Source organism: Macaca nemestrina, chromosome 1 (assembly GCF_043159975.1).
Source record: "Macaca nemestrina isolate mMacNem1 chromosome 1, mMacNem.hap1, whole genome shotgun sequence".
Taxonomy (NCBI): Eukaryota; Metazoa; Chordata; class Mammalia; order Primates; family Cercopithecidae; genus Macaca; species Macaca nemestrina.
In genome coordinates, this window is record NC_092125.1 from 112380543 (window position 1) to 112393372 (window position 12830).

The window sequence follows — 12830 nt, forward strand, 5'->3', positions numbered from 1 at the left end:
TTTCCAGCTCTGAGAGAGAACAGGATCCCTCTGCCACTTTTTTTCTGTGGTGTAAGGCAGAGCCTGGTCACTCCATCTAATGCTGTCTGTCTCATCTCATGTATAGGAGCGGGATGCTGCACTCCAACCCTGGGGACTATGCCTGGGGTCAGACAGGGCTTGATGCCATTGTAACCCAGGTGAGGAGCTGCCTTTTGAGGGTGTCTGTTCAGTGTGTCTCATGGTTCCATAGGCTTCCTGCTTTCCTTCTGCTACTTTCTGAAATGGCAGTCATTCTGCTTTCTCTAATATTTTGAGTTTTGGGGTTTCCATTTTACTAAAGGGATGAATGATTTATGGGGTTAGCTCAGCATCCATGCACTTCCTAGGTCCGAGGGAATTTCTAGAAGATGGTTTCATCTCCATAGGAAGAAAAGACTTCTATAAAAAATAGTATTTTGTATTTTTGGTCTTTCTTGTTCAGTCCTATAAGGATTCTGTTGACACGTATTTCACAAAAAAAGGAGGATTTCCTCACATGTCAAAGCAGGGATTTCTGCTAGATGGAGCAAAGTAGGGGAAGGAAGCAGAGAAAAAGGTATTCCCATGCCATGTATAATTGCTTCCACTTGTTTATGTTCATTTTAATTTGATTGGTTTTTCACTTCCCTTGTGGATTTCTGAGACTAGAAAGCATGTCCTTTATATTCAGTCTTCTTATAGGCGGTAATTTACCTATTTCTTGGCTTACATTATGCTACTTTTCATACTCTCGCTTTTTTCTTATTCCAGCAGAATGAAGCTTTTGGACCAGTTACATATTAACTTTTTATTAAGCTGTAGTTTTATTCATGACATCACAACCCTTTTGCTGCCCCTGAAGTTGCTTTATGCCCAGAGGTGGGCCTTGCAGTCATGGGTTTGTCTGTAGGCTTATGCAATGTCACTCTGAAATTGTAAAGCAATTATGAGTGTTCTGGCAGCAGGAAAGGGGAAACCCAAGCCTCTCAGAGCCTAGCAGAAGTAAGAGTAACTAACATACCTAATGTCTGTGCTGTTGGTTCTCAGCTGGAGCAGCTCCCTCTCCAGGTGTATTGAGATGTCTGCCACTTCATCTTTTTCTTTCTCTTTTTTTGTAGCTTTTAGGACAACTGGAAAACACAGGCCCTCCCCCAGCTGACAAGGAAAAGATCACATCTCTTCCAACAGTGACAGTAACTCAGGAACAAGTTGGTAGGTTCATTTTTATACTTACTCTGTCATCTTCTGATCTCTGTTCAAAATCCCAGTATCTTCTGACAAGTGAAAAGTTTAAAAAACGAACAAAATAAAAAGACAAAAAAGATAAATAAGAAAAAAAATCCCAATACCTTCCTATATTAAGGACCTTTAAGTGAAGCTATGGCCCTCTAAAATTCCTACCTGGGTGCCAAATCTGGAAAGTTCCTACCCCTTTATTAGGTTAGTCAGTAGGTATTTCCTAAGCAATTATGTCTCTTTTTTAGGTGCCATTGGGAATAAAGAGGTACAAAGATAGATAAGACTTGATTCTGATAAGTTGAAGAAAAACTCATCAAATGATTAAAAACTGTGTTGGACACATGATACTGACATTGGGGAAAGGAGAAGAGAAAAAAATAGGAGACTGGGAATTTGTTTCAGATCTACTTTGTGTCAGGTACAGTTAGGTATATTAGTCATAGATATTACTTTATTTGTAAGCACTGGAGGAATTTAGTGACAAGGGACAACATTCTGGACTGGGAGTTTCTGTTCCCATCAGTTTGGGTTTAGAGTTAGAGATTTCAAAGACAAGGTGGGCCATCTTAGGTCATTCTATTTAAGGAAAAGTATGCACTAATATACGTGGTGTGTGACTCAGGTAAAGTGGTCTTTAGGGAAGATTAGTCTAGGGGCAGTGTGTAGCACATTGGAAGCGAGATAGCAGAAACAGGGATTTTAGAGTCTGTCGCAGCAGTCCAGGTGAGGTTCAGGTGATGGTGACAATACTAACAGAAAGGAAAGGGTAGATTCAGAAGATCATTTTGGAGAGAGGCTTTCCTCACTGATTGCGTAATAGGATGAAGGAGGGGAAAGTCAAAGATAATTCTGAGATTTCACAGCTTTGTAACTGTAAACATGGTGCTGACATCTTAAGGGCTGGGGAAATAGTGAATGGGCCCTGGTTTGGGTAAGGAGATGAGGTGATGTTTTACATTTTTAATTCATTGATTTTTGAGGTGCCAGCTGAGAATCCAAGTGAAGAGGAGCTGGGGATTGCTATGGAGCTGGTTTGAGGGAAAATTAAGTTGTAGCAAAGTATAGGATATATTTGGAGGGTTAAGATCGTGGAATCTGGGATACTAGCTGGGAGGCTGTTGCAGCAGACTAGGCATGAGAAGTAAAATAATTAAGGCTAAGGTGGTAAGAATGGAGAGTAAGGAGTAAATCGGTTAAGTAGTAGTATTGCCCCAAATGCCTTATCTGCTGTTGGTTCATGGAGCATATCCCAGCCACTAGGCATGTAGACTAGCTGACAGTATTAGCCAAATTTGGGAAACTCAAAACTTGCTGCTTGGAATTCCCAATATAGTTGGTGACTAATGCTTCTCAGAGAAGAGGGTTTTCTGTCTCTTGATTTGGTGACCTGAGCTAGACTTCAACTTTGCAGTTCTGTAGCACCACTTCTGGTATAGCTTTTCTGGTATAGCTTCTGGTATTTTTTTTTCTTTTCTGGTATAGCTTTTATTAACATTTTTTTTTTTTTTTTTTGAGACAGAGTTGCTCTGTTGTCCAGGCTGGAGTGCGGTGGCGCGAATTGGCTCACTGCAACCTCCGCCTCCCGGGTTCAAGCAATTCTCTGCCTCAGCCTCCCAAGTAGCTGGGATTACAGGTGCCCACCATCACACCCAGCTAATCTTTGTATTTTTAGTAGAGACAGGGTTTTTACCATCTTGGCCAGGCTGGTCTTGAACTTCTGACCTCGTGATCCACCCGCCTTCGCCCTCATTAACAATTTTTACAGAGGACTTTAGGGCAGCCACACTGAAATAGAGTGCTTTATCCCATGCTGAAAAGAGCATGGTGAAAGTGGCAAGTGGCTTGAGACACTGAACTGCCAAGGTTGCTGAGATGAATCCCTTGGCTATGGTGGACAGATTGACAGTGGAAACTGACTGCCAGAGGGCTGTCACACATTTGGGAAGAAGTTTTTCCGTTTTACTGAACAGATCATCTAAGCCCCGGTTTATTTCTTCCAACTCTTTACATCAAAAAATAGGCCTTGTATAATTCCTACGTAGGCCTTTTTGGAGTAGGCCCCATTCGTCATTCCTCCTTTTCGTGTCTCCGTCTACTACACCTTTGCCCTCGTTTTGAAATAAATTCATGCCTCTTAGCTGCCTGCTACTTGGGTGTACATTTTCTTTTGTCTCATGTCTTTATGCATTCATAGGGTTGGTAGAGACATTGGGTTAGTTTTTTCTTCCTTCCTTTTGCTTGTTTACTTTAAAAGGCATTACCTTCTTCAACAGATATGGGTTTAGAGTGTCCAGTATGCAAAGAAGATTACACAGTTGAAGAGGAAGTCCGGCAGTTACCTTGCAATCACTTCTTTCACAGCAGTTGTATTGTGCCATGGCTGGAACTGGTGAGTACAGCAAGTCATGGCTTCTTGGGGGGATGATTCAGAGTAAAGATATAGTTAACAGTTCCTCGAGATCCAAGTAGATCAGATTTTATCCCATAAATCCCTGGCTAACTCTGGTACTGTTATTTGTTTGGAACTTTTCTGACCAAGGGTTGCAAACTATGTTCTACAGGTCATTGTTTCCTGCCACCTGTTACTGTAAATAACATTTTATTGGAACACAGCTATGTTCATTTGTTTATAGATTGTGGCAACTTTTGTGCTACATCAGCAGAGTTGATTAGTCGTAACAGCTGTAGTGTGGCCTGCAAAGCCTAAAATATTTATTTTCTGTCCCTTTATGTATTTATTTTGAGATAGAGTCTCACTCTGTCACTCAGACTGGAGTGCAGTGGCATGATCTCAACTCACTGAAACCTCCACCTCCTGGGTTCAAGTGATTCTTGTGCCTCAGTCTCTCAGAGTAGCTAGGATTACAGGCATGCACCACCATGCCCAGCCAATTTTTGTGTTTTTAGTAGAGACAGGGTTTTGCCATGTTGGCCAGGCTGATCTCAAACTCCTGACCTCAAGTGATCCTCCTGCCTTGGCCTCCCAAAGTATTGGGATCACAGGTGTGAGCCAGTGCACCCGGCCAATTTTCCTGTCCCTTTAAACAAAAAGTTTGCTGACCTCTGCTCTAGACCATATGGGAAGTAATGGGCAGTTACCCTCTTGTCATAGATTACTCACTGTTTCTGCTTAGTTCTGTTTGGTGGTATGTGTTAGCTGTTATTAACTTGCTGGCCTAGAATTGTGCCTGTCAGTTCTGCTTAAAGTTCTGTTTGGGAGATACCCTGGTATCACACCTTAGAGGCCAGTGCATGCTGTATGAGGATGCATTCCCTATTGTTTTTCTATTCCAAGTCATAATTTTTGATGTGACAATTCTCAGGGTTATTTAAGTGTGCAGTACTCCCAGCTTCTCAGGCCAGGATCTTCACATAGACTAATATTTTTCTGTTTCAGCATGACACATGTCCTGTATGTAGGAAGAGCTTAAATGGTGAGGACTCTACTCGGCAAAGCCAGAGCTCTGAGGCCTCTGCAAGCAACAGATTTAGCAATGACAGTCAGTTACATGACCGATGGACTTTCTGAAGCTAAAGACCACACCTGAATCTGGGCTGTGGTAATCATCTTACCATAGCTGTACATTGTATCAAAACAAAAAATTAGTAGATGGATTTAGGAATCATGTAAGAAACTCAACACATAATATTAATGCAATGAATGTTTTTCTTCTCTAAATTTAAAGTTAGTATCTACAGATGGAATTGTGTCTACAACCAAATGCCTCTTATCCCTGAATTCAGAGTGATAATTTTATAAGTGTGAAACTTAATTGTGTAGGGCTCCTCCCACCTGAATAGAATTAATTCCTGAAAGTCTAGTTAGGGTCCTGCTATCTGTCATGTTGCCTTGTAACGGGTGTTTCCACCTCCTTCTCCAACCTCTACCCTACCATTAGTGTATTTTACTATAAAAACAGTGGAACCACAGCCCTAAAGTCCTGCTGATATAAAGTCCTTTTGTCTTAATCGTATTAAAAAAAAAAACAAAAAAACAAAAAAAACTACTCTTGCTCACATTAGCTATGAGGCGAGGTCAAATTCAGGAATCTAAGACTAATGATTTCGTTTTGTCTTGAACCCCAGAGAGCAAATCAAAGAAAAATTACAGCAAGAAGAGAAAAGTGGTTCATCATTGTGTGCTTTGGTTTTCTTAATTTTTGTTTGTTTGTTTTTTTGAAACAGAGTCTTGCTCTGTTGCCTAGGCTGGAATGCAGTGGCGCGATCTCAGCCCACTACAACCTCTGCCTCCCGAGCTCAAGCGATTCTCCTGCCCCAGCCTCCCGAGTAGCTGGGACTACAGGCGCTTGTCACCATGCTCAGCTAATTTTTTGTATTTTTAGTAGAGATTGGGGTTTCACCATGTTAGCCAAGATGGTCTTAATCTCCTGACCTTGTGCTCTGCCCACCTCAGCCTCCCAAAGTGCTGGCATTACAGGCGTGAGCCACTGCGCCTGGCGTCTTACTTTAATTTTTAAAGACTACTTCAGTTGATGTAGTTTCCCCAGAAACCTACATAACATATATTGGGAGCCTTATGTTGGTAGGAATCTAATTCCCATTCCTTTTTGGGAATGAGTTGGGCAGTGTACAGGCACAGAAAGACAGATGTTTGAGATCTTTGCCTCTGAGATTTTAAAAAATGATTCCTGCCAGGTGCGGTGGTTCACGCCTGTAATCTCAGCACTTTGGGAGGCCAAGGCAGGAGGATCACAAGGTCAAGAGATCGAGACCAGCCTGACCAACATGGAGAAACCCTGTCTCTACTAAAAATACAAAATTAGCTGGCCGTGGTGACGCATGCCTGTAGTCCCAGCTACTCGGGAGGCTGAGGCAGGCCAATCACTTGAACCCGGGAGGCGGAGGTTGCAGTGAGCTAGGATCACACCATCGCACTGCAGTCGGGGCAGCAAGAATGAAACTCGCATCTCAAAAAAAAAAAAAAAAAATCCCCAACTCACTGATTTTTTTTTTTTTCTGTCACCTAGGCTGGAGCACAGTGGCACAATCTCAGCTCACCACAGCCTCGACCTCCCAGGCTCTAGTGATCCTCCCACCTCAGCCTCCCAAGTAGCTGGGACTACAGGCATGTTGCCACCATGCCTGGGTACCATGCCTGGGTAATTTTTATATTTTTGTAGAGATAGGGTTTTGCCTTGTTGCCCAGGCTGGTCTCAAACTCCTGGGCTCAAGTGATCTGCCTGCCTCAACCTCTCAAAGTGCTCAACTCATTGTTTACTGTCTTTTTTCCTAGTAATCTTAAAATAATTTGCCTCACAGAAATAGAGGCAGTGAGCGTCTGCAGCCAGTTCACTGTTTTTGGTAATTCATTGGTCTTCAGGAGTTAAGATTTTACATTGCCACATTTTAATTTTTAAGCCTATTTTTCATCTCTGAAACTTTCCTTTTCTGCTTGGTTCTCTGGCTATACTTGGACTCAAACTGATCAGTGTGATCATGTCCAAAACAGCTTGGCCTGGGAGAGGTAGGCCTTATTTTTTCAGCCTAGCAACATCCCATGCACATGCTCTTTGTAGCATTCAAGTGTTTAACATTGAATACAGTAAGGTCAAGAATGTTATTGAAACTTCAAGGTCTCAAAAGGAAATGATGGGGACATAGAACAACTGTTGGTGTACCAAAAAAAAGGTACAGAGGTGCACCATTTGTATTGTCACATCAGCCTTGTATAGTTTAGAATGATCAGAACAAAAACACCACTCTTTAGTGGGTCTCTTTCTTGGCTAGGAGTCTTTCCTCAGTTTTTGTTGACTATCATACACTGATTTGTGGGTGACAGAAGGGGGCTAGAGATACTTTTTTCTGTACTTTGGTAGAGGATGAAGGAGTCAGAGAGGGAAAAGAAAAAGTGAGAGAGTGGCCTGCTGAAATAATAGCCTGCCTCTAAAAGTTGTGACCAGAAAGTATGATTCATTTGGGCCCAGAGGGAATAAAATATGTTTTTTCATATACCTCCTGTATTACACCTCTGTAGTGATTATTGTTTGGGGAATGAGACCTACTTACTGTGTGTAGCCCCTGAAATGTAGCTTGAGAATAAACATTGGTTTTGAATTGGGGAGGAGGATGGAAGGAAATTAGAGGTGTATTATGAATATTTGGCCACTACTTAGATGGAGGAAGGCTGTGTTGAACTTGGGACATGTTGCAGTTTTCTTTTCTTTTTTTTTTTTTTTTTTTTTTGAGACGGAGTCTCGCTGTGTCTCCCAGGCTGGAGTGCAGTGGCCTGATCTCGGCTCACTGCAAGCTCCCCCTCCCGGGTTCACGCCATTCTCCCGCCTCAGCCTCCCAAGTAGCTGAGACTACAGGCGCCCGCCACCACGCCTGGCTAGTTTTTTGTATTTTTAGTAGAGACAGGGTTTCACCATGTTAGCCAGGATAGTCTCGATCTCCTGACCTCGTGATCCACCCGCCTCGGCCTCCCAAAGTGCTGGGATTACAGGCTTGAGCCACCGCGCCCGGCCATGTTGCAGTTTTCAAGTACACAATATCAGTTGTCTCAGAAAAATTATGACAGCCTGGACATATTTATCTGCTTGTCAGTGTCTGGAGATGCCAGGAAAGGCAGTTGTAGTTTTACTTACAGCTAGAGAACCAATGCCTAGAGAACTAGAGGATCTGAGTAGCTTTACAAAGGGTGGAAACAAAGTGCTGGATAGGGGTCTGCCTTTTTTACACAGTATAGCAAACAGCATCAGACTAAGTTATATGAAATTTTCTTCACTTTTTTTGCTCTGATGGATAGAGGACGTGAGACTCATTTTGCTGTTTCCCAGACTGTCCCACTTAATGAATCTGTTGTGTTTCTTCTTATAATGGGAGGCACCTCAGATGTCCACGTTAATTTGTGTTGAGGAGTTAGGGTTCTTCAGGAATTTATTCTTATTCTTATTTATTATTTATTTATTTTTTTTGAGATGGAAGTCTCACTCTCGCCTAGGCTGGAGTGCAGTGGCACGATCTCAGCTTGCTGCAACCTCTGCCTCCTGGGTTCCAGTGATTCTTCTGCCTTCACCTCCCTAGCAGCTGGGATTACAGGCACCTGCCACCACGCCCAGCTAATTTTTTATGTTTAGTAGAGACAGGATTTTACCATGTTGGCCAGGCTGGTCTTGAACTCTAGATCTAGACCTCAGGTGATCTGTCTGTCATGGCCTCCCAAAGTGCTGGGATTACAGGCAGGAGCCACCATGCCCAGCCTGAGATGTATTATAAGGAATTGGTTCACACAATTATGGAGTTTGAGAAGTCCCAAGATCTGCAGTGGGCCAGCTAGAGATCCAGGAGAGCTGATGGTGTAGTTCCAGTCTGAAAGCCAGCTTTTGGAGACCCTAGAAGAGCTGATGTTTCCATTCCAGTTCAAAGGCAGGATAAGACTGAGGTCTTAGTTCAAGCAGTCAGGCAGGAGGACTTCTCCCTTACTTGTTCCATTCAGACCTTCAACTGATTGGATGAGGGCCACTTACATTAGGGAGGGCCGTGTGCTGTATTCAGTCTGTTGATTGAAATGTTAGTCTCATCCAAAAACACCCTCACAGACACACCCAGAGTACTGTATGACCAAATATCTGGGCATCATGTGGCCTAGTCAAGTTGACACGTAAGATTAACCATCACAACGAGGAAAAACAGAAATGATGCATGTATACAGAGTGCTCCTCATCCCACTTAAGTTTCACCAAGTTAATAATGTGTCTTTCTGAGAAGTGGTTCATCATGTTGGCCAGGCTGATCTCAAACTCCTGACCTCAGGTGACCTACCCACCTCGGCCTCCCAGAGTGCTGGGATTACAGGCCTGAGCCCAGCGCGCCCAGCTGACAGGTGCTTCTTAAATGTTTTCTTTAAGCGGGAATTGGTTCTCAAGTTAGAAGGAAAATTCAAGGGGAAGAGCTTGTTTTTTCTCCAACCAGTCTCTGATTAAATAGTTATTAGGAAAAACTCCTTGCTTATGTCTTTGTATTGCACATTTTTATGTATGTATATATGTGTAAATATAGATATTTATATACATGTATATGCACATTTCACAATGGAGGAAGAAGGGATATGGTGTGCACTGAGGTAAAGTGATCAGAGATAGAGAAGAGGGCTAGAACCTCACAGTCTAATTCTCTCATTGTACATAACTGTTAGGGTCTTTGTTCCCCTGAGTTCTCTGGTATGCTGGCTTGGGCTGGGGATTCCCTGGAGGTAAAAACCTAATCATTTCCAAAGGTTGGGAATAAAAGACTTTGAGGAAAGGGTGTTCATCATCCATTGCTTCTATATTATAATCAGTTGAACTATAATACAGTTATCTATTGCTTTTTTAAAAAAACTTTTCTGACAAATTATTGACACCAAATGGAATAATTCATGACCCGCATGCTTCAGCTTCTTTCTCCCTGGTTCCCAGGTGCTGTTCCCTCAAGAAATACAAATTAAATATATCCGTCTTAATAAATCAGGAGGGAAGCATAGTCTGAGTCTGTTTTAAATGACAACAAAACAGCTTTGGGACTTAAGAAGTGGAAGACAGATTTTTATTTTTTTGAGACACAATCTTACTCTTTCACCTAGGCTGGAGTGCAGTGGCATGATCTCAGCCCTCTGCAACCTCCCCACCCCTGGGTTCAAGCGATTCTCTTGCCTCAGCCTCCCAAGTAGCTGGGATTACAGGCACATGCCACCATGCCTGGCTAATTTTTGTATTTTTAGTAGAGACAGGGTTTTGCCATGTTGCCCAGGCTGGTCTCGAACTCCTGACTTCAAGTGATCACCCACCTTGGCCTCCCAAAGTGCTGGGATTACAGGCATGAGCCACCGCGCCCAGGTGAGGAGACAGATTTTACGAGAAGGAGCAGGGCTGGTATCTGAATAGATATTTGGATGTTAGGGGAAAACCCTTTTTGGCCTCTGTGGTAGAGAGATCGGAAGATAAAAGTGCTGTTTACAAGAATAATCCATCGGAGCTCTGGGGATTGGGGGCGACTTACAGAATAGAATACTCTTATTGAGAATTTCCCTAATGAATCTCGTTTGTGTTCTGTCGCAGTAAGATGGAGGAAAACTTTGGTGGGATAAGCATCACAAGTGGCTGTCCTGTAGGGGGAAATCCTAGCCTGCAATAATGTCAGTGTCTCAGTATTCAGCCGGGGAGCACTGCGCTGCTCCAGGGGTTTAAAATAGAATGCATAGAATACAATGTGTACAACCAGAGATGCTTTCCAGGATCAAAATAGAGCCCTTGTCTGATCCAAATGACATTGTAAGGTTTTGATCTCTCTTACCTGCCACAGACAAGTGCATTATAGGCATTCAGCTTTAAGGTTTTATACATGTAAACTTTATGTTTTCCTGCCAAACTACACTTGGTGTCCACAGAAGTGTAGTTTGAATGTTGCCCCTTTCTCCTCTTTCAACCAGAACACTTAGATCTGTGAATCATAGGATGTAAGCTTGTGGTTCTTTACAGTTTCTAATAAGAAATACAATTTTCAAGGTCCAAAAATTATTAGATTCTTGGCTGGGCATGGTGGCTCATGCCTGTAATCTCAGCACTTTGGGAGACTGAGGCAGGCAGATCACTTGAGGTCAGGAGTTTGAGACCAGCCTGGGCAACACAGTGAAACCCCATGTCTACTAAAAATACAAAACTTAGCCGGGTGTGGTGGCACGCACCTGTAGTCCCAGCTACTCAGGAGACTGAGGAGGGAGAATCGCCTGAACCCAGGAGGCAGAGGTTGTAGTGAGCCAAGATTGTGCCACTGCACTCCCGGGCGACAGAGACCCTGTCTCAAAACAAAAACCCCCAAATTATTAGATTCCCTTCCAACAACATGATAGCCATATTATTAGTATTTTTGATTAAAGAATATGTAACAAAAAGCTGCTATAATTTCAGTAATGCTTTTAAGTCAATGTATCTTTTTTTTCTTTTTTTTTTTTTGAGACAGAGTCTTGCTCTGTCGCCCAGGCTGGAGTGCAGTGGCCGGATATTAGCTCACTGCAAGCTCTGCCTCCCGGGTTCACGCCCTTCTCCTGCCTCAGCCTCCCAAGTAGCTGGGACTACAGGTGCCCGCCACCGCGCCCGGCTAGTTTTTTGTATTTTTTAGTAGAGACGGGGTTTCACCGTGTTAGCCAGGGTGGTCTCGATCTCCTGACCTTGTGATCTGCCCGTCTCGGCCTCCCAAAGTGCTGGGATTAGAGGCTTGAGCCACCGCGCCGGGCCTAAGTCAATGTATCTTTATTAGTCACACCAGAATTTACATCCAATTGAAATATAGTATATACAAATACTTGAAAGATATTTATTCAGGCTGAAGATTATGCTATATAGATTCCTTCTAATAACCTCATGGCCTCACAGAGGTTCAGAACCCGTGGTTGTGAATCACTCACGTAGACTGGGGCTAAGATGTGTGTCCAGAAAACTACTTGTTATGCATGGAAATTGTAGGCTTATTTGAAGTCAGTTTATCAACACATTTTGAAAGCCAAGACACAAGTATTTTAAATTTCTGTTTAACCAAGTATTGAGAGATAAGCAGAGTAAATAAACTCTTAAGAAGCAAGACTCAGTTGGTATGTACAAAGTATGATTGCTTTGTATATATTCTGCTTAGTTCGAGTCAGAGCTAGTAATCTAATGCTCTTAAATGTCTTCATAAACTTGGGCAGTGATCATGTTTCCTGTGATTATGTGTCACAGATTTTTATATGTGGACTATAATTAGTATAGTACAATGGCTGAAACCTTTCCTATATATAGTTGGATATATCTTCTTTCTGAGACTTCCAATGATTGTATAATGTTGAGTAGCTCCAGAAGATTCTTTGAATAGTAAAAACAAAAGACATCTCTACCCATGTGAGCTTATTTAGTTAGTTAGAAACACAGAACTAACATATATAAAACAGGTAGAGAAAGATTAAGGTGAATGTGATGTAATGGAGAAGGCTTTGGAGACTTTGGAGTCAGAATTCAAATGGCTCTAGGTTCCAAATCCAGACTCTCATTTAATTCTCAGAACAGTCCTGTGGAAACAGAAGATACAGTTGGCAGTATCCCTTTTTACAGATAGGTAAACAGAAATAGCATCTCAAAACCTCATTTGCACTGGACGTGGTGGCTCACGCCTGTAATCCCAGCACTTTGGGAGGCTGAGGCGGGTGGATCACTTGAGGTCAGGATTTTGAGACCAGCCTGGCCAACATGGTGAAACCCCGTCTCTACTAAAAACACAAAAATTAACCATGCATGGTGGTGCATGCCTGTAATCCCAGCTAATTGGGAGGCTGAGGCAGGAGAATTGCTTGAATCCGGGAGGTGGAGGTTGCAGTAAGCCGAGATCGTGCCACTGTACTCCAGCCTGGGCAACAGAGTGAGACTCCCGTCTCAAAAAAAAAAAAAAAAAAAATTCATTTGCCCAATGACAAATAGCTGGTATGTTGCAGAGCCAGAATTTGAATCCAGGTCTTTTTGACTCTGGCTGGTTCTTTTATCTCCATAGGATACAAAGTCTAAAATCCTTAGTTTGAGGTTCAGGACTATCACTAATAAGGGTCTTACTCGTCTACTTCAGCCATA

The 12830-nt window shown here is 42.7% G+C and overlaps 1 protein-coding gene across 1 annotated transcript in view; it reads left to right on the top strand.

The window, feature by feature from the left end:
* Positions 1–7211, top strand: part of LOC105479033 (ring finger protein 115) — an 84335-nt gene extending 77124 nt beyond the window's left edge. The window contains exons 6-9 of the mRNA XM_011736809.3: positions 107–179; positions 1119–1212; positions 3513–3628; positions 4637–7211. Of these exons, the coding sequence (XP_011735111.1) occupies positions 107–179; positions 1119–1212; positions 3513–3628; positions 4637–4768 (415 nt within the window). The 3' untranslated portion in view covers positions 4769–7211. The remainder of the gene's footprint in view (positions 1–106; positions 180–1118; positions 1213–3512; positions 3629–4636) is intronic.
* Positions 7212–12830: the final 5619 nt, after the last annotated feature.